The 20,994-nt window shown below is 36.7% G+C and overlaps 1 protein-coding gene across 1 annotated transcript in view; it reads right to left on the bottom strand.

Annotated features, from left to right (window-relative positions):
- Positions 1–2,526: 2,526 nt before the first annotated feature.
- Positions 2,527–20,994, bottom strand: part of TENT4B (terminal nucleotidyltransferase 4B) — a 38,304-nt gene continuing 19,836 nt past the window's right edge. The window contains exons 3-12 of the mRNA XM_032195826.1: positions 16,123–16,169; positions 13,481–13,601; positions 12,377–12,484; positions 9,705–9,833; positions 8,198–8,411; positions 7,195–7,321; positions 6,983–7,086; positions 4,932–5,119; positions 4,189–4,353; positions 2,527–2,898 (exon numbers count right to left, since the gene is read on the bottom strand). Coding sequence (XP_032051717.1) covers positions 2,719–2,898; positions 4,189–4,353; positions 4,932–5,119; positions 6,983–7,086; positions 7,195–7,321; positions 8,198–8,411; positions 9,705–9,833; positions 12,377–12,484; positions 13,481–13,601; positions 16,123–16,169 — 1,383 coding nt within the window. The 3' untranslated portion in view covers positions 2,527–2,718. The remainder of the gene's footprint in view (positions 2,899–4,188; positions 4,354–4,931; positions 5,120–6,982; positions 7,087–7,194; positions 7,322–8,197; positions 8,412–9,704; positions 9,834–12,376; positions 12,485–13,480; positions 13,602–16,122; positions 16,170–20,994) is intronic.

Raw genomic sequence — 20,994 nt, 5'->3', positions numbered from 1 at the left:
CATTTATTTTTCATATATTCACAAAATCTTCACAAAAGTATTGAAACTCAAAAAGGAATTAGACTTGAGTCAAATACAGAGATGAAATGTACAAGACAAATGAGCAGGCAAACTAAAAGGTCTTGAAAGTATTTTACTTCAGATTGAAAAACGAACAGTTCAACTGTTCTGTTTAAATAAAGATTTGCAAGATATACAGTATTTTATGAATACAATGCTGGTCATTTGAGGCAATGTAAAATACCTCAATTCTTCCTTCATGCTTTTTTTTTCTTCTTTTAGAAAGATACTGTTTACCAAAAAGAAACTTGAGCAGTCCAGGAAAAGCTATTTTCCATTAAATTTATGAAAACCATAAATTGAGGCAAACCTAAGATTCCCAATGGAATCAAGATTATCTTCCCGCTACCACCACCTTAAAATTATCACATGCTTATTGGAACACTAATATCTGCACCCTAAGAGTACATTTGCTTTCAACAATGAGGGTGATTCTTTTAAAAACACTTCAGTGTGGTAAATGCGATACAGATCTTTGCAAGTATTAAGTTTTGGAACAGTTTTGCTAATAGCAGCTAACAATACTGGATTAATATAATTTATAAATAATTGTTCCCTAAGCGGTGAACTTAAGTCTACACATTCACAATAATCTAAAACAAAATAAATACTGTGATTATGCATAATGTGGTATAACTTTTACTAGTTTCTATGAACAAAAGCTCAACATCGTGTTGATAAAATTATCTCAAATTAAAATATGAATCTAAAAATTTTAAAAAATATTGTCAAATTAACATCACTTAAGCTTAGTGTTTGAGTAACTGTTATGACTTTCAACATTTCTGGAATAATATATATATATTTTCCTTTTTGAAGTAAAACACTTTAACACATTGAAAATGTTTATTAATTTAAGTGATGACATCAGTTCTGGTCTTATTTTAGCATTATTTTACTTTAAAAATCATTGCACTCATTAGTGCCCAGTAAAGGTCAAGTTGGTCTGTAGAGTTCTGCAAATGTATACAAAAAAAAAAGTTTCTAAAAGCTAATAGTACTTTTTATAAAAGCATCATCTCCAGAACAGCTGCATTAAATACAGCCACGTATGCTAAGTACAGACTTTCCTCTTTAAAGAAATATGTGAAAGTAAATGCCACTTAACATTTTACCATTGAAGTGTCCCAACCCCTTTTCCAAACTATGCCTGTAGTTACACATTTGATTCGCATTCATGGCATCAAGCTTACTGCAGCCTAGGCTTAAAATGTGACTGAACCAGACAAATGTGGAGTTTAAATGAAGTGATAACTAGATCAACAAAGAAAGACTATGAGATATGAAAGGTTTGGGTCTTTAAGGCAATATAAAATATATTTCATTATTTGAAGGTTTTTTGTTTCGTTTTTAATTATTAAGTGTAAATATAAAAATGCCTTAGAGGGGAGTGAGAAAAAATACTTTAATTGTAAAATTTACTTAAAGCTTCAACAGTTATCATCTCCTACAGGAGTTAGCAGAAATATAAAAGAAAAAAACCAACCTGGAAATGGGAGGGAAGGCACAAACAAAGAGGCATGGGATTTAAGCAGCCCAGGAATGCAAACATCTGTAACAAACTGAGTTGTTTTGGTTTTGTTTTTTAAACTGGGGAGAAGGAGAGGGAGAAAAAGAATCAACACCAACCAAACAACCCCCCCCAACGTGGGGAAAAAAAAAAAAAAAAAAAAAAAAAGGAAAAAAAAATGAGGGGGGGACCACTAAGGCAAGGAAGAGAAGGAAGGTGCAACTATAAAACCCCATTGCCTGAAATGATGGCACTCTAGAAAACAAGGTGAAGGTTACTTCTCCGAGATGACAAGCTCAGTGTCTACACGAAGTACATCTACACTTTATACAAATGAAAAATTTCATTTGCCACTATAAACCTTTCTTTCAGAGGAACAGCTTTTGCAGATCAAATGTTCTATTAAATCTCTTAAATGCCAAGAAAAGAAATTCTGAGCAATATAACTAGTAATGTCTCTTTATATGGATGTTAAGATGACAATTCAGATTATTTTCCAAACTAATCCTGAGAAAAATTTATGTTTACAATTTAAACAGTAATGTTATGTAAAAAGTATTAACAAATCCACTATTACAAATGTCAGTTTTCCTATATGGTCATCTATATATACACAATAAAATGGTAAGTATATGCAAAAATAATAAAAAAAATCATGCACAAATTACTTTCACCTTTAAAGGCTGGGTTTCCCTCAAAATACAAATTTTTGCCTTTTCTCCTATTTTTTTATTTGTTTGTTACCACCCCCTAGACACACTGAGTACTACCCCTACAGGTCAGCATGAGCTGATGGGAAATACATTTATTTTACATTCAAGCTTTAATATCCTAAATGACCCTGTTGTAGCATATGACTTATCAAATGAGCAGCCTTTTTCCGTATTTTTTTTATTTTTTCTCTTTTTAATTTTTTTTCTTTTTTTCCTTTTTTTTTCTTTTTTTTTCTTTTTTTTTTTTCTTTTTTTTTTTTTTTTTTTCAGTGATCAATCTTCATGATCCGTTCCGTGGCGAGCTGGGAAAAAAAATGCAGTTGCTAATCAATGTCTGAACAGTCTGAAGCTCCGGAAGAGATCCAAGGAGTCACTATCAAACTATCCTGTAGCATGAGATCATTGCACACAGAAGAACAGTCATAAAATAGGCAACTATCTACAAAGGTCTGAAAGGGCCGCATCCCTCTTGTGTTTCCTCTTTTTGCCATGGAAGTACTGATGGTGTGATTTGCTGCCTTGATGTTGTTTGTTTGTGACTGAGGTACCGTGGCTTGAGTTTGCTGGACCTTGGAAGCCTTTGTTAGAAGAGCGAAATAACCGTGCAGATCCATGCTGCAAAAATAAAAGACAGCCTGGTAAGTCAGTGTAAGGAGAAAGTGTGGCAAATACACAACCCCATTTCCAGATAACAAGGACGTTAATAACTCACAGCAGTGTTAACATAAACAACGTGACATGGCAAAAGAAGCTAGGCCATTGCTTAGGCAGCAGCACAGAACCACGTATTTTTCATTTTGTTGGCTGCGACAAAATGCTCATCCCTAGACCCGAAGCCATGCAAATGCAGAGTGATGAGTATATAGCACTTGGAATTTTGAAAATGATAGAACTCTTCTCTCATCCGCTGCACAGCCATCAAAAGAGTGTTTTACAGAAACAGAAGTCCATAATCCAAGAAGAGATGAAGATTGCTCAAATCTATCTTCCCTGCCCAGTTAAGACAACACTCTTTTAAGACCAAGGCTAATTTTTTATCATGTCTTTTTGCAGATGGCACGTTATCTCAGATTGTGCATATTCACATTCCAGCAACAGAATTTAGTAGTATATATCCAAGGCCTGTTTTGTTTTTTAAACTTCCTTGTTACTAGCTAGAGATCACCAGCAAACAGGAACCAGCAAGTCTTCAGAATTACTTTTCAGGAATATTACTCCAGAAGATTCCAGACTAGGACTTTTCTAATGAATGAAAAATAAATTCTGAAAAAGTGTAAAAATGTAAATTGCATCTATCCAGAGGTATATTGTACATATAGGCATACAGCATTTCCAGATTACTGAGTTGTCACAGAAGTATTCTCAACATGAGAAACCCTCTAGTATAAGCTCTGGCAGGTCTCATCATAAAGACATTTGAATTTAAGCGGAAATTAAAGGAATTTCATGTCAGCAAGTATCTCCATCTCCCTTAACAGAAGATATTTCAACAAGGATCAACAGCTTGTCGTAGTTTAAACATACATTTTTGCTGTTTGTTAAAGTGCATGCAAATCTCATTAGATCTCAATTTCAGCAGTTAAGACTAGACCAACATGATTTTTGCATAAAGGAAACTTGGACAACACAAGTGCATGCTTCTGGCAAATCTAGATTTCCCCAAACAAAGTCACTCCAATTTAGTCTGTGTAAGGCTAGGAAAAGCACCATTATAAATTCACCTCTCTAACCTAAATAGAGAACCAGGTAATTTTTAGACACTCTCAGTGTTCAAAGTTTTCTAGTAGGGCAAAGGGGAAGAGAAAAACACACTGTTTTCTTTCCAGAACAAACTATCCTTCCATGGAGGGCATGTGTAATATTCCAATAATCTACACAGTTGTTGCTTTTAAACATTTCACAAACCTGAGATTTGTTCGTGTTGCTGGATGTATTGGCTGTTTGGCTATTTTGTGTTTTCCCACTTGACTGGGAGGATTCCAGTGATACTTCTTGTGACCCCACTCTGTTTGTCGTAGACTGACGACAACTCAATTGTTTAGAGGTTTTGCAAGGTGTTCCATCAGAATCCTTCAGGAAAATTTAAAGTATTAGTGAGTTTTTCTTAAGAATAAGTGAGTCTTTCTATAAAGTGAGTGAGTTTTCCCTTAAAATTAAAGCTAGCAATGGGCAAAACTTGAAAGGTGTTTATTAAGTATTAAAACTTGCAATCCAGAATTCTTACTGAGTCAACAAACTGTTTTAAAAATGTATTGGTAAATGATTGTGATTTGGTGCTTTATCTTTTATTTATTTATTTATTTTTAAAACAGAATTCCCATTCAAGCTTTTTTTTTTTTTAATAAGGCATTTTGTATTACTTTTTAAGCATATGGCTTAGGACTACCAGTCTTTTTTTGAAATACAGTTTTCTCAGAGAAAGGAGGGCTATGAAGCTTTACATCTACTGTATTCACTTTCCTACACGTTTTGTGTTAAAAAACACACTGCAATTTACATGTGTAGAAATTGCATAAGAGGTAACATCTTATGCAAGTTAGGATTCTGGATGAAATAATTAACTAGGATTCTGAGCTTTTTGCAGCAATATAAGTAAAGAAAACAAGTAAATTGGAAAAGGCAAAATGCAGACAATCTCCAGTACTTACTACATCACTAGAACTGGACAGTGTAGATGATGACGATGATAAGGGACCTGATGAAGAATTTGAAGAATGTTTACTAAGTGTTTCTGAAGTTTTATTTCTAGGTTTTCCCAGTGCTTCGTTCTCTTCAGCAAGATTATTGTTGCATTTGTCCAGCTGCTGATTATCTACTATCAAGGTTACTCCATTACCTATTAAAAATGAAACAGAAGAATCACCACCCATTAACTGACAAAATTTATGTTGCTCTATTTTTTTTTCCCTCCCAATATACACACCCATTCGGGTTCTATGTATCTATTACACCCTGCAGGACACGTACAGACACCTATGCACATACATACTTCCATTACCTACAAGCACATTTGTACATGTGTTTGTACATACTGGGTACAGCAACCAAAACTCTGCAGAGGCCTTGGTAGTTTCCTGACAAGACCCATGATTCTATGACACTATGAAAACCATCAAGCATTACACACAGTTCAAGACAGAAGTTAGAAATAAGGCACGGAAGAAAGTAGTAACGGAGCTCAGATGTACTGTTTAAATAAGATTGTTTTATGACGTGCTTAAACTGCTCTAAAAAATACAGGTTTAAATACAGTTCCTATGAGCCCAAAATTCTGCAACTCCCAGTTGTCTTCTACTGGAGTTGCTCGGGTCATAAGAACTGTAAATAATTCTCATTGTATGTTTTTACGATACCCTAAACTGAAAACATGAGATACAGAACACTTCTATCTCACTAACTTCTGTCTTAATAAATAAAAAGAATCAGAACTTAAATCTAAACTAAACCTGCAAGATGAGCACTGTAATGCTATCATTACCCTCCTATCTTAGGTTTCTTATTTTTAAACTGACTGCTTTGTCTCACATAAGGCACATTGGAGTCACTTCTGCTTCTTTCCTAGTAGCTAGTACCTGCAGAAAAAGCTTTTTTGTTTTTTTGTCACCTTGAATTGACTTTCTGATAGATTTATGTAGTATATGTTTATCTCACCGCTAGCTTTATTTATTTACAATTTAATATATATGTCACAATAGATAGCTAAGTACTGCTACAGAGCTTGCAGTAATGAATGAATGGTGGTTAACTGCCACTACCAAGTGGTACAGCTGTGCCATAGAAGCCTACAGACTGATAAAACAGAAATGGCCAGAAACACGTTGTATTTGCAGGGACAGTGGGGGGAAATCACTAACAAAAGCTTTAAAAGCAAATAAACAAAAACCCAGCCCAACCTGAAGATGGGGTCATCTGTCATCTTTGAGCAGTATCTAACAGGAGAAGACTTCTAATACCTAACATTCTGAAATGAACTGTAGAGTATTAAAATTAATTTTAATTTGAAAATTTCCAGCCAGCAGATACACGCACACCAAAACAGGGTGGCAACTTGTGGGTGGGGTCAGAAGACGGGCAATGAAAATAAAGATGATTTTAAAGGATGTTTCCAGCAAGTTCTCTGGATAGATTTAGTGTATTTCCATTTGTCAGTAGTAAAAATTGTGATTGGTATTTTAGTATTTCTCTTAAGACTTGTTCCACGTATATGGTCAGTCCTGGCTTAAATACTGCTTCTGTAGACAGACAGACTTCAAATACTTTAAAAAGAAATAAAAATACCAACACAAGGCAAGGACTTAGATTTAAACTAGCATCCCTAGTGATCCTTTTTAAAACCTTGTCCACATTTTAAGGGACAAGGAAGTGCAACAATAACAACACATGTAATTTAAATTTGAAGTTTTTCAAAAGCTTCCTTTGTAAGCCAGCATGCTTTACAGACTGTAACTTTACAGACTGTACAGACTCTATGCTGAACAAATTCATCAACAGCAGAACAAAGATGTTGTGGGATAGCCTCTTTATTCTTGTACAAAACTGAATTTTCTGGGTGAAAACAAAAGAAAGTTCATCACCTCTTCACTAGTAAAGCAAATTCATGTTAAAGGTGCATACACGTGGAGCAAAAGCAGCAAAAAATTTACATTATCAAAATACGCAGGAAGTTTCCCACCACCAGCCAAGCTTTGACAAATCTTACCGTTACATGAAGACTCGGTCCTACTTTGCATTCCCCACTGTTTTGATATCCAGTCTCTGTACGTGGCCACTTCTTGTGTTACTCTAATTATTCTACCTAATATACTGTAAACCAGGAAAAGAAAAAAAAAAAGAGAAATACCCCACACAATTAATTTTAAGTACCCAAAATACAAGCAATTAATGTCTGAGATTTAGACTCAAAAAATTTACCTTTCAGTTTCGTTGTTGGGATAATATTTAGCTATTGGGGAAACTGCATGGCTCAAAACAACATAGGCATAATCAAAGGCCTGTTTCACTTGCATGGCACCATATGAACTTCTCCCAACATCATTACCTTAAAATAAAAATATAAATAATCATGGTTTCAGTTTCATGTCTATATCTCCTTTCACACATGGGACAGTTACATTGTTTTAAAACTTGGCCTCAAGTCCCATCTCACTACAGTAACTTCTTTTAGAATACAAGAGTATTAGTGAAGCCTAAATATATACGAGAGAGTTTAGAAAACCTATAGTTGTTTACATATACGGAAGTCCAAAAAGGAAATTCTGCATGTAAAAATTTAATACGTGAAGAAAAATATTAACTGTATACTGCACATATAACAAATACTATCCCGGCTGACATTTTTTAGGTTGGAAGTATGTTAACTCTTTCCTAAGAGCAGCATTTGATTCACCATTTGAGGATCTGCCTATTCATGTCAACAATCAACCTTAACGTAAGAGTAAGGCTACAGAAGGAAATCACCGTGTGTTTACGTGACTTTATAGAATCAAAGAGGAGGGTGGACATAAGCACAGACATACAGTATAAGGTGCAACTGTGGTACTGGCAGGCACAAGGCTGGCAGGGAGCAGATGTATATACCTGTATATCTAGCCCATACTCAGGCTTGTGCTGCTGCAGCCTTGTCGTCATCACCACTCTAGGGGACAGCGAAGTTGTTTGGCACGCCTTCTTATACCCCACCTCCACCTCCTGACTGTAATATAGGCGTGCTCTTGGATAACACGGTAATTTTTGCTAGCAATATCTTAAAAGAAAATAACCATGCTATTTGGAATGTATCTTGTGTTCATACATGTTTGATTTTTCGTGGTCACTGCACTATTCTTTGGTTTAACTCCTTTGAATTAAGCATTCCCTTAACTGTTTTCTTAGTTGATAAAGCGAAACTTATTGACTTTTTGGTTTACGAGGATACCTGGCTGTAACGGATCTTCAATATACAGCATTGATGGTCTATAGCCATCCAGCATACTTTTTTGCACTTCATCCTTGGCAACATAAGAGCCACCATCCTTTATTCGGATTCCAGTCTTCAGATAATTGAAGTGACGTCCATATAATTCAAAGAACTCTATTAAAAGAACACCATAGTTGGCACTGGGCATGCAGGCATCTTCTCTGGGATGCAGCTATTAAGAAGAGAGGAAAAAAATGATTTCCTTAAGATTTCAAGTGCCTGTAAGTTCTCTTTTGTTTACCTTTATATCCTTTTCTATTTCCAAGCAAGCATGCCTAATAAATAATACATAATAAAGCAAACATATCTCAATGTAGTAACTATTCTTAACAAAGCAGTTCTGCATCTTTAGGACAAGATGCAGTTAGAACTTTTATAAACTCATTACCTCTTAACAATAAGGCCGGCAAGAATCACTGCTTCTATATTTGATTTTTAAAAACGTTTTTAATATTTATATATTTTGTATTTGAACTTTCAGTTCAGTAAGTGAACTTCCAGTGCCAATGGCATAGTTTGTGTAAAAAAGCACAGATGAGTATTCCAGAATCAGTCTGCGCTTCAAAAACCTGTGTTTGGAATACAAATGCAAGATTTTAACATACAAAGCTATATAAATGATTCCCTCTACTGTTAACTATGCAGTCTGAGAGATTATGAGCTAGGTTTCTAACCGATACAGAACTTGACTGGATATCAGTTTGTTTTTTTGTGAATGGCTATACCACTAGTCACAATTAGACAAAATTAAGACTGGGAGAGATTCTCGTTTCTTTCACAAAGATATGCCTGTTGCCTTCATTTCTTTTGCTGCTCAGCAGTCAATTGAAAACACCACTGAGCAAACACTGATCTCCAGTTCAAGGCTCAGCTTTAAAAGTAACTACAGTCTGCAAAAGTATAAACATACTTTAGTACAAGAATAAAAATGAGGTTGGTAAAGTCAGAACTTGACTACCTCTTGCTTCTGCAGTATTTTTCTCCCCCAGACATAACAATGTATTTTTAGCTTACATATTTTGTTCTCATATATTTAAAAGAAAGATGTAAAATGTTTTATTTCATACCAGCTTAAAAACCTAAGACAAGCAAACAAAATTATGTTGCACTCATTAAAGCACTTACAGCACACATGACTTGGAGAACAAGTGTTATAAAGGACAGCTGCATCTAACACTAACCTTTGTAGCTTGTTCCAGAGAAATTACTCAGTAGTCAAGTTATTTTACCATGAACGACAAACATGCCTGGTATTGATACACTAATAGATGTTCCAAACACCTCTTCTAGTACTGGTAGTACCAGTATGGAAGGAAGAGTAGAAGGCGAGTGGGATGCCTCTATTTTTAAGTGAAAAGGGTGTGCAAAACCACAAATAGGAGAGGTTAAGTTATTAAGCTTAAAAACTAAATTCCTTAACATAGAGTCCTTTTGCACCAAAAGCATTAGATTTCATTCAGCTTACCTGAAGGAAACTGACAGCCATTAAAAAAAGACTGTAAGAACCAATTCCACCCGTGAATACTTCATTAAGGTCCCTCTGCAACAGGAACTGTTTCAATACTAAAACTAGGTAGGGTAACACAGGGTATTTCTGAAAAAGAAGAACAAAGGCTTTAGGACTGCATACATACAACTGATGCTAAAAGCATATCAAAGCTAGGTGCTGTAAGTCTCAAAGCTAGATAGAATTCTGACTTCTTATTTTTAATAACAGGAGAAGCTGAGTGCTCTGCCTGCGATCAAGACTGTTATTTTACCTCTTCAACTCTGCTTAGAGTTACTAACAATGGAAGAAAAACTATTACCTCACAAAATCAGTGCAACTTCATTTGAATATGTAAACACACTTGCTTTTATAATACAAATGAGAATGAAAACAAAGGAATAACTCTGGAGATAATCAAGTCTGTAACAGAAACTGCCTGCTACATCCAAGGTGATAACCCAGAATGAACTGGGACTTCTGTCCTGTGAGTACTTGAGATGCCTGGAGATCGTAACAGCCCTTCAAAAAGTTTGTCTGCAGAGATTCCCTGAGGGGGTGAGTAAGCTGCACGTGGGAGAACCTGGACCTTTTGGACAGCAATGGAGGCTGGGGCTACACCTGCACTCTGCACACCCTCCTCACAGGGGAGGGGTAAAAGGGGCTCAACACCATCTCTCCTCTTATAATCACAGAGCTAAGAGATGTGGATCGGGGTGTCCATGCTACCTGCTGTGAGCAACCTCTCCCCCACCACAGCAAGCACAGCTGCCTGTGTCCAAGGCCAGTTGTGTGGCCTTGACTTGGGCTGCCAGCAACACAGCTGCAGGAGAAAACACCTTGCAAGAAGCCTTGCTGCGGTCCCCTGCTTTGCTCAAGAGCTGCTTTTCATCCCAGTGGTTCCCCTTGGTGCCTGCAAGAGCCACTGCTGCACCCTACCCAACCCCTTGCTGATGCTGCCCCTACCTGCTGGTTTCCTGAGCCTCCACCTCTTCGCTCTGGGCTTGGCTGGACTGTGAGCTGCCCAAGTGCTGTCACCAGACCTGCTCTGCTCTTCAGGCACCAGCGGGCTGCACCCTTGGCTGGCAGGGATCCTGCCGGGGGCTACCCCGTCCTTCCCCAGGTGTGCAGCCCACTCTCACTGTGCCCTGATGCAAAGCCAAAGCAGCCTCTCCAGAGGGTTGCAAATAACCTGGGCAACAGGAGCACACCAGCACTTCTCTCTTTTTTTTTAAGCACCAGAAAAACAAATGCCGGCTCAAGAGAAGACTATCTCCTATGTTGAAGCTAAGAAGTATGTGGGTACAGAAAATCACAGGATCGTCTAGGTTGGAAGAGACCTCCAAGATCACCTAGTCCAACCTCTGACCTAACACTAACCAGTTCTCCACTAAACCATATCACCAAGCTCTACATCTAAATGTCTTCTAAAGACCTCCAGGGATGGTGACTCCACCACTTCCCTGGGCAGCCTGTTCCAATGCCTCACAACCCTCTCAGTAAAGAAGTTCTTCCTAATATCCAACCTAAACCTCCCCTGGTGCAACTTTAGCCCATTCCCCCTTGTCCTGTCACCAGGCACGTGGGAGAACAGACCAACCCCCACCTCGCTACAGCCTCCTTTAAGGTACCTATAGAGGCAACTGGGCAAGTATGCAGGGCTTGATGGACTTAACTAAAAATAAACTTGCAGAGAATAACAGAAACGTAACCACCCTCTGTGCTGCAGAAAAAACAAATACAGATTACCTGTCCATCACAAGGCAACGTGACAACACACAAAATGTAAAAACTGAAAGTAACTACCAAATTTCAGGTAGGTGTCTTGTGATAATGACGTTACCAAGGCATATGCACGTGATTTATAATCCTGATGATTTAAAGTGCTTGCTTTACTCAGATTTAGAGTTTTCTGAAGAATTTTTATTTGCCTAACTGTTGAAATACTTTCCTGCTGTCTGTTAATTTGTTTAAAAAATAAACCAAACACAAAATAAAGCACTCAGTAGTAGAAAAGCAATACCAAATCACTAAAATGATGCACTAAATGCACTTCATATCTCTACACAAAGCATGAAGATCCACATACAATTTTCTGCTGTAAGACATTAACCATGAGTGTACAATGCACTGAGTAGAGGAAGAAAAGTAAATGAGTATAAACACATTTTAATACATCCTATATATTAAACAAAAATATTGGCAATGGTACCTACAAGATAGCTGTCAGTGAACTCCTGAACAGTAACTTGTTAAATCTAACTTATTCTACTTAATTGGCATTTGTACACTGGAACAACAGATACTCAGTCTAGAACAAGATTATTCCTCCTTGCTGCAGGAATGCAGAGTGATACTGATTTATGTTCAAGGAGCCACAGCTAGAAGAGAACATCCAAAGTCAGTATTAGTGTGTTTTCCTTAGTCACTGTATCATTATGACTTCTCCATGTGTACTTTCTTTGTACGTTTTGCTATCTACATGCCTTTTAGTGCAATGCAGCAGAAATCTAGGAACTTCATGCAACAGTAACAGCAAAAAAATAATTGAGTGAAAGTGTATCTGTAGTAAGGATGCAGTCGAAGTAAAACAGAACCAAATTAACTCATCATATGTTCAGCTCTATAGCTCTATCATAGTGTTGCCTAACCTTGATAAAATCTTTGATGAGCTGGGCTGCTTTAACCCCATTCTGTACATTAAAGCTGATATCAACTTTTACTTCAGTGAAGGAATCTGTCAGTTTAATAATAGGTACCTGCAAAAGAAAGAAAGATTAAGTCAACACAGACTCCCAAGACACATTTGGTTTCATTAATGACTTCAGTAAAACTGAAATATTTTATGAATTGCAGAGGAAGTGGATAAAGAGAACAGGAGGACTTCTATCTAATTATGAACTCACTCTCCTTGCCAATCTGTTCAAATAGATGTTGATTTTATTTTTAAATTCATATATGCTATTTCCAATTTGCTCTTCTGTTTTAACTGAACTTAACACTTCAGCTTCAAATTATTTATTTTGCATTGTTTTTAGTCAGTTTCTGGTGCAGAAGCATAGTTCTATTGGGAAAAACAAACACCAGAGGGAGACAAATGCTTAAGAAATAAAGATAAATTGTAACAGACATCCTCTTAAGAAAAAAACAGATTCCTCATCAAAATGATCTTTAAATAAGAAGCGCAAGGTACTGAGAGCACTCTAATATATCTCCATCTGTGTGGCTTCCAAATTATCTCTTTTACTAATAATAGCCATTAGTTAGACACCTGTTTAAACCCTTACCATAGTTTTATAATAAGCAAAAGATAGGATGTTATAATGGAATTGATCCTATCCTGCACAAGAAACACCCCTAAATGTTCATATATGCCTGTACTTATTACTTATATATGAAAATGTATTGTGTTTGCTTGCTTGCAATAAATATATAGCATTTACTTATGTACTAACTCAGTCCAGAAATTCCAAATCTGATCACATTAATTCTAGCACGACTAGCATAACTACATTTGAAAGCAAGCACGTGCTGTATGGAAAATCCAAAAATATTCCCCAGCAGAAGAAATGCTTCTTTTGTGACAGTATCAATTATTTTGTCAGCAAAAAAAACCTGCACTACATAAAAGTGTTCTGTTTTGAATCTATACATATATATTCTGCTCTTATGATAATTCATCCTTTTAAGAAAGATCTTTCTTTGACTGGAAATTTAGCTTAGAACAAGGAAACACCCTCCTTCCCCAAACTTACAGTTGCTTTATCTAAAACCTTTACTGAGTTTTCATCTGCTACATTGTGCTTTCTAAGAGCTTCTTCCAGCGTCCAAAGAGGTAATGTCTCCCATTTCCCAAACACAACTAAATCAATATCACTGAAACAGAAAGAAAACAAGAGTTATATTCAAATTAAAAGACCAATACACCAAAAAGACAGACTACCCACACATAACTGGAAGAAAGTTCATGGAATGATAGCTTAACCAAGAAATTTATTCTTGTTTTGTCTTAGGAAAGGGGCGGGGATAAGCCCTTAAACTTGGGGAGATATAGAACATTTCAGATTACCAAGGAGAGCTATACATATCGATCAATTGGCTTGCCTGGCAGAAAACCAATACCCACTCACCCCCCCAAAAAAAAACCTGAAAGCATTCTGGGGGCCTTTTCATAACTTGAAGGGGGTTTTCTGGGTGATCAGAGCATCAGAGTGGGCAGGTGGTAAGCAGCTGATGGGGAGCAGGGAAGAAGCGAGAAAAACACAGCAACTTTGACTTCAGGAAGCAACAAGCTGTTAAATAACATCAAATCTGCTAATTAACCTCACTCATTAACTCAACTCCTTGAAGAAGTGCCTCTGCCCCTCTATGCTTCCCCCTACGCACACTGACATTCATATAGAGGGAACTGTAAACTTAATTCCTCTTTGCTCCTCAACTTCTTTCCTCTATCTCTCCTGCTTGGTTGGGAACATAAAGGCGGCGAGTGTACAACCCTACAGTTAGAGCAGCCAGCCACTGCAGTAATAGGGACCTGTTACTGACATAACAGAAAACGCCAACAAATTTAGGAATGCTTTTTTTTTTTCCTCCTGCACCGTTTTTACAGGTCTGCCCATTCACATATAACGATGCTTAAACAATCTCGAAGTGTTCAAAGAAACTACATCTGCCTTAGACAAAACATCTCCCGCCAACAACTCATGTCAGCAACAGGCAAGTTCAGCACCAGTTCAGCTGCATACCATTTAGCTGACAAGGACAGGCAGCATTCAGTGAGTTTCAGAAAACTATGTTTAAAACCTGCTTGGAGAGCAGGAAATGGTGCTGAACACTTCTCTCCTAATTTACCTAAACTAAATGAGTGTTAAACCTACTCCTGTTGCTGACGGTTAGCAGTGGGAGACGTTTTTCTGATGCACACCGAGACAGAAAAGGCAGCTCTCTCATCACCTCAAGTACACCTCAGTGTTACCTACAAGATAACATAGAGATCCAGCAGCTGAACAAGCATGTATGCAAATCCTCAGTATCAGCTGAAGTAAAAGAATATCAGACAAACTCTAACAGAGTAACAGAATTAAAAACACACTGTAGGTCTTTCTGAATCTAAGAACCTGAAATCTAGATTATCTATTGACTCCCTGATGAGTGGGCAAAAACTGTGGCAAAGGGGAGCTCTGTTGGAAGGCAACACTGAATTAATTACCAACACGAGGATGTTGGTTAATTTGAAAGTGTGGGAAAGTACTGCCACAGGCACTTTTTTCTGTAGGCCCGTACTGTTTTCAGAATATCCACATTTGTTCTCCACCAAATACTCAGCTGAAACTGATACGGAGGAAAAGTAGTACATGAAATCAAACAGAAAAGAGTAAACTTTTTTTGTTATTGCATCAGCTTCAAAAAAGTAAATACAGTAAAGAACTATAGCTATCACTCATGAGGACAGAAATCTCTCTCTTGAACTACCAGCATATGAGTTCAACCAAGCCCTTCTATAATCTACAAAAAAAGGCCAAGAACAAAGCTAAATGTGAAAACAATGTATATTTGTAGACCTCGCTTTTAATCTCCCAAATAAAAAATGAGTAGTTCAGCTTTCCCACAACTCCTTAGACTAAAACAACCCACACAGTATCTCTCTTGATATGACAGACACTTTCTTTTCATTAGGAGACAAAACCACTCAGGTATCACTTGCAGTCAGTAGTAGGTATTAATTCCTCATGTACCTAAAGAATATTTTGGAATATTTACAGAACTTCAAGTGTTAACCTCAGACTCATGCTATGTAAATGTGTTTATCCTCTGCAGCCATTTAAGCCTTTTATACTATTTCTGTCAAAAATATTTACATTTTCTATACAGAGGACACCAATGAACAATAAGTTGTTGTTGTTTTTTTTTTAGTGAAAACTAGGACTAGATTTTGAAAAGGCAGAGATTGACTATTGTACAGATTTCACAAAATACAACAAATCAAAACAGTACTATGTGCAATCTTTTATCTTCAATGCTAACATTAACAAGGTAATGTTACATATTTTGATTTAACTGTGGAGATGCTGAAATCCAGCTTTCCCTTTTAAGACTAAAATTATTTTGGTTCAGTCACTTAATGAAGCCAAATCACAAAATAAGCCTTTTTCTTTTTTGACAATTCTTATCTTTTTCTGATCCTTGTAAAATCTATATAGACACATATTACTGTTAGTAGTTCTGATTATTGTGTTTCTATCCATTTTGCAGAGTGTTAATAGGTTAACCCTGTCTTAATTCAGCAAGCATACCCACAAGTAACAGCTATTAGGAGATCAGGTAAATCACTACAAAGGCACGGATTCCTGAGGGTATCTTTTTACTTGTGTGGAATTTACACTGTAAAGTTACTAACCTCGTAGGTAAATATAAACCAGTTTTAAAACTTCCAAATATCTGCACCTGAAACACAAGAACAGTATATATGAAAACAAATTTTCAGACTTCAGAAGACAAACAAATTCTGTTAAGTTGCATGGAGGGATGGCTATTGCAACCCTCCATTGGTAGATTTTGGTATTGCTAACAGGCACATTACGAACAGAAGTACTGTCACAGCATTTACATCTTCAGTGTCGTACAAACAATTAATCTTCATTATTATCACCCACATAAGTACAGATAATAATGTTTACAACCTTGACTTTTCTCCTACAAAATCTTCTTTGTAATGGCAGAACTTTTCACCATGAAAACTTGGCAAAAGCCATAAACCAAAAGATTTAAAAAATGAAACAAACAAAAAACGATGACTGACAGAACAACAAAACCAAAACCAGTATTAGTTCTATTTGTTTTCTTGCTTTTGTATCTTAAAGTATACCCTTTAGCTTTTAAACAAATTTTCAAATTTAGGTTTAATATATTTCCACTGCTCTGCATACTTGAAAAAAAAAAAAAAAAGTAATTTTTTTCTTTCTGAATTATAGAGCAGGTAGCACAACTCTGGTATTTACGCTTCAACAACAACAAAATAGTTTCAGGAATTTTCGTATCACACAGATTTAGTTCACCTTGCTGGATTTTTCCTAGCACCAGAGGCTTAAATGGCCAGGTATCTTTTGTAAGCTGTCCAGAACCACATTCTCATTAATGTAGCTAAGCCTCACTGGGAGGTCGGACTCACATGCTGAGTCTCCAAGGGGGACTGGTGAGACTTCAAAGGAAAGATACCTACACATTTGGACTAATTTTCAACCAGACTGTCTTCTGATGTGTTTCCTGGAGCCACCTAACAGAGTTATGTATTCCGCTCTAATGAGTCTCACAAACTAGCTTGATTTCCACTATCTGTATGTCAAGTGACCCACTTTTTGTTTTTCTCCTTTGGGATAAGAAAAAAGGGGAGATGGGAAAAAATGATGTTCTGTAAATAAGTGCCTTGATAGTTTAAGAGACTAAAAAGCAGTATGAGTGCTTCCTGTTGATTATTTTACGTTACTTCACACTTTAACCCTTCTCACCTCCACCTCCAACAAAAAGCACACACTTGCAGTAAATTTATGTTGAAAGTTCATAGCTCTTCACACTAGAAAAGACTGCAAGAGATGTTACTGTGCTAGTATCAATATTTTACTAGACCTTGACAAAAGCATAAAGGCATGACAAAGCTAGGAATGTAATAAAAACATTATTTTTTTCTTAACACAGGATAATAAAAAAAGCATCCTCTGTCAAACTGTTTGGGTCCAGTCAAACCAGGATTTATTCTGACACCAAAGAAGTCTGAAAAGTACTTTTGCACAATAAAACAAACAGTGATGGGTTCAGAAGTCTAAATATGCTTTCACATTATCAAACAAAATAGTGTCTTCAACTGAACAGCAAAGAAAGCCTTTATTGAATAAACAATCCTGAAAGTATTCATAAACTTACTGATACAACATATATGACCTTTACTGAAAGGAATGAGAGAACATCTGCTATTGTACAATAATTTGGAGTATGAGAAACACTGAAATATTATAAAAGACACCCACACCCACACTTCAATCCCTTTCTCACCAAATTGGTAGAGATTGAAAGGGAAAAGTGGGGAAGTCAGAACAGAAATTTAAAAACATGTTGATTTATTATCAAATTAGAATCATAACCCACAGTAGCTGTGTAGCCATTTTCATGTTTAAAGCATCCCAAAAGCAGGATACTGTTATGTCATGAGAGACATAAACGCTGTTTTCTGTGGAGTGCCAACACTGATGATTGTATTTTTTTCTATGTGGACAGAGATAAGTATTTGCATCCCTAATATTTCAGAGGACTGTAACGGACTCTTAGTGCTGTATATTATTGTTAGTATTTATCCTATACTTCCGCAAATTTGTTCATGTTAAATTCCAAAGTTCCTGAAGGAGCTTTACGGATGCTGTGTCCAAAAATATCCTCACTATGCAGAACAGAACTTGGAAACTCACAAAATCTTGTGAAGTCCTTGCTAACAAAATCTCCCCCCCCCCCCCCCCAATCAAAACAAACAATCTATCAATCTATCCATAGCCAATTAAAACTCCTCTTTCTGCTATGCTGTTAAGTTCAAACACTGAATTTTCTGAAGGCCATGAAAATAAATAGGGTTCATCTTCCTAGTTCTATTGCCGATCAGTGCATTTTCACAACTGAAGTGCATGAGGTATGCAGCATGACATCTGCAAGGCCACAGACTACTCAGACACAAAGTTGAAGACATTATGACAAACGTATCCTAAACTCTATTGTCTAAGTCAGTATTTATTCAATACTCAGTTTTTCACATTCAACTGGTCAAAAAAACTTTGTCTTAAAATGCCTTAATTTAATGTTTTGGGTTGCTCAGTTTCAGTGTAATTAAAGCCTTTCTTACGGTCAGAGCATTGCTGATGCCAAGAACAGTTCTCACTTACTAGGAATGTTTCCTTCTAAGCACATTCCCTTGAGTAAGAGAGCAAATGACACAATTGCTAATTTCTATAAATAAAGTAACAGCTTAGGACACCTAGTTTTACCCCCCCCCCCCCCATCTGTTTTTTCAGCCTTTCCCTAAGTGGAACAGGAAAAAAATATAAAAATGTGCATGCACACATTCTACACTCTCTTTTTACAGTTAGATTCATGAAGCCCAATTTTACTTTTCTTGGTATCTGAATTTTAGAGTGTCTTACTAAAGCGGTTTAGTGAAAAACTACAAACTAAATGTGTATGTTTAACTTAAAAGTTTATTTTAGCTGGATTTGCTGCATCTATCAGTCAAAATGAACAGCTTAAACATTAACTTATCACCTTAGACTACAGCTGAAGCTGACGACATTGGACCAGACAGCAGTCCACCTTCTCAAAGCATGTACTCAAATCTTCCAAGTAGCTAAACCAATACAGATTTTCAAAAGGTTAGTGATTAACTCAAATGGCTAAAAAAAAATCCAAAAGACCATCAAAGTTGAAGACAGTTAGCTCAGCAGTTAGTTCCCAAGTAGGTCTGTAAAGTATTAGAAAAATGACATTACAGTAACTGCCAGGCTATAAGCTGGCATGCTTCCCATTCTTAAAAAGATTATGGGCTTTGAAAAACAGTATCAGTAGGTTAGATAACTGTTTTCTCAAGGCATACTTTTTTTTGGTTTTGTTTTAAATATAGAATACCTAGCTAGCTTTTACGGGTCAAGTCTGTCCTACAAATGCTTAGAGTACCTTGGGAAGCAGTGAGTCCTTGTGTACTATTCAAAATGTCAGCAGTAACAAGGGAAGATCCCATGCTAATAAATGCACTCGCCCCATTATGCTAGGAAGCCTGCAGCATACAAACTTGTCTGGAAATAGTAGCACCTAGGCTGAAGCAAATTTTGGGGGGTGAAATCCACTACTACAAGACTTTGGCAAGGTCTATCATGGTTAGAACTGTTCAATGCCAGCACAGTTTCCTACACTACTTCTTGTCACACTGGCACCCTGCTACTCCTGCTCTTCAGCAGCGCCTACAGCACTGGGTCTCTTGGTTACAAGAGAGCTATATAATACCTGTGAGATATGCTGGTGGCTGACACAGTTCCCTTGGAAAAATCTCTGCTTTTCCTCAAAGAGAAAATTACCAAATATGTAATACTGACTATACCAATCCTCTGTAATTCTGTAACAAAAGCTGTGATGGAGCAATGCGCTCCTTCCATGTTACACATCACTAACACGTCCGTAACATGAACCACGAGAGTGTATTTTACACACACACACAAAAAAAAAACACACATACATGTACAGCTCATACAGAATTCCATCAGTCCTTCTGCCAAATTCTAAAAACATTTTCCAAAAAACAGGTTAAGAAGATCTGAAATGAACAGTGGGTTAAAGTCACTCATGTCGTAACATTACCTTTTACTGTGGCAGGATCAAAGAGCATTCCTTATAATAAAGATTTCTGCTGTCTGAATTTGGTTTGCTATTCTAGTTAACAAGTCCTTATTTTCAGCTACTGTTATCTATATTTATCTTTAGATAAATGACTGAGGCTACAGATCTGCATTCTGGAAACGAACATGTTAGTAGAGGGATGCAATTAAACTAGAGTCAGTTATGCTAAAAATCCAATGTTGTCTGCATAAAAAACATCTTAAGATGTAAAAGAAACTTCTCTAGCTTCCCTTTAATCCATTCTTTATTGAAAACAAACAGAACTAACAAACAACCTCCCCCCCCCGACATACACACAGAAGCATAGCTGTGCAGAGGAGAAAATCTTGTTTTGACTGTACAAAGTCCTGGCAAAAATCTACCTTCAATGGAAAGACGCATTAGAGATTTAAAGCTCAATATACAGCAGAGATCTATAGCTTGTTTCTTCCCATACAGAAACCTGGTTTCTTTACATTTGTAAGATATTTCAATTTAGTTTCCCTGCCTATTAAAAACAGCAGCCTAGATAGCACGGCATTGCTGGCATTCCAGCTTACAGACCTATTCAAGACTGCAGGTCTTTGGACTACAAGTCCTGCAATACAGACTTTTTCAGTCAAGCTATGAGTTTCAGAAGCTTTTTTTTTTTTTTTTAACATCACTTTTTATATGCATGCATGCCTGATATGTTTCCATTAACCTTAATGAATATTAATGAAACTGAACATTGCCATACTTTATGCCCTTTCTTTGATACAGCAGGTTTAGCTCATCTTTGTTCTTTCTGTTCTTAGGTGTGATATAAAACGTTGACCTATATTATTCTACAAATAAACATCACCTCTCTCTCATTTGACTAGAAAGC

Source organism: Aythya fuligula, chromosome 12, assembly GCF_009819795.1.
Source record: "Aythya fuligula isolate bAytFul2 chromosome 12, bAytFul2.pri, whole genome shotgun sequence".
NCBI classification, from domain to species: domain Eukaryota; kingdom Metazoa; phylum Chordata; class Aves; order Anseriformes; family Anatidae; genus Aythya; species Aythya fuligula.
This window is presented reverse-complemented; position numbering and strand designations above follow the sequence as displayed.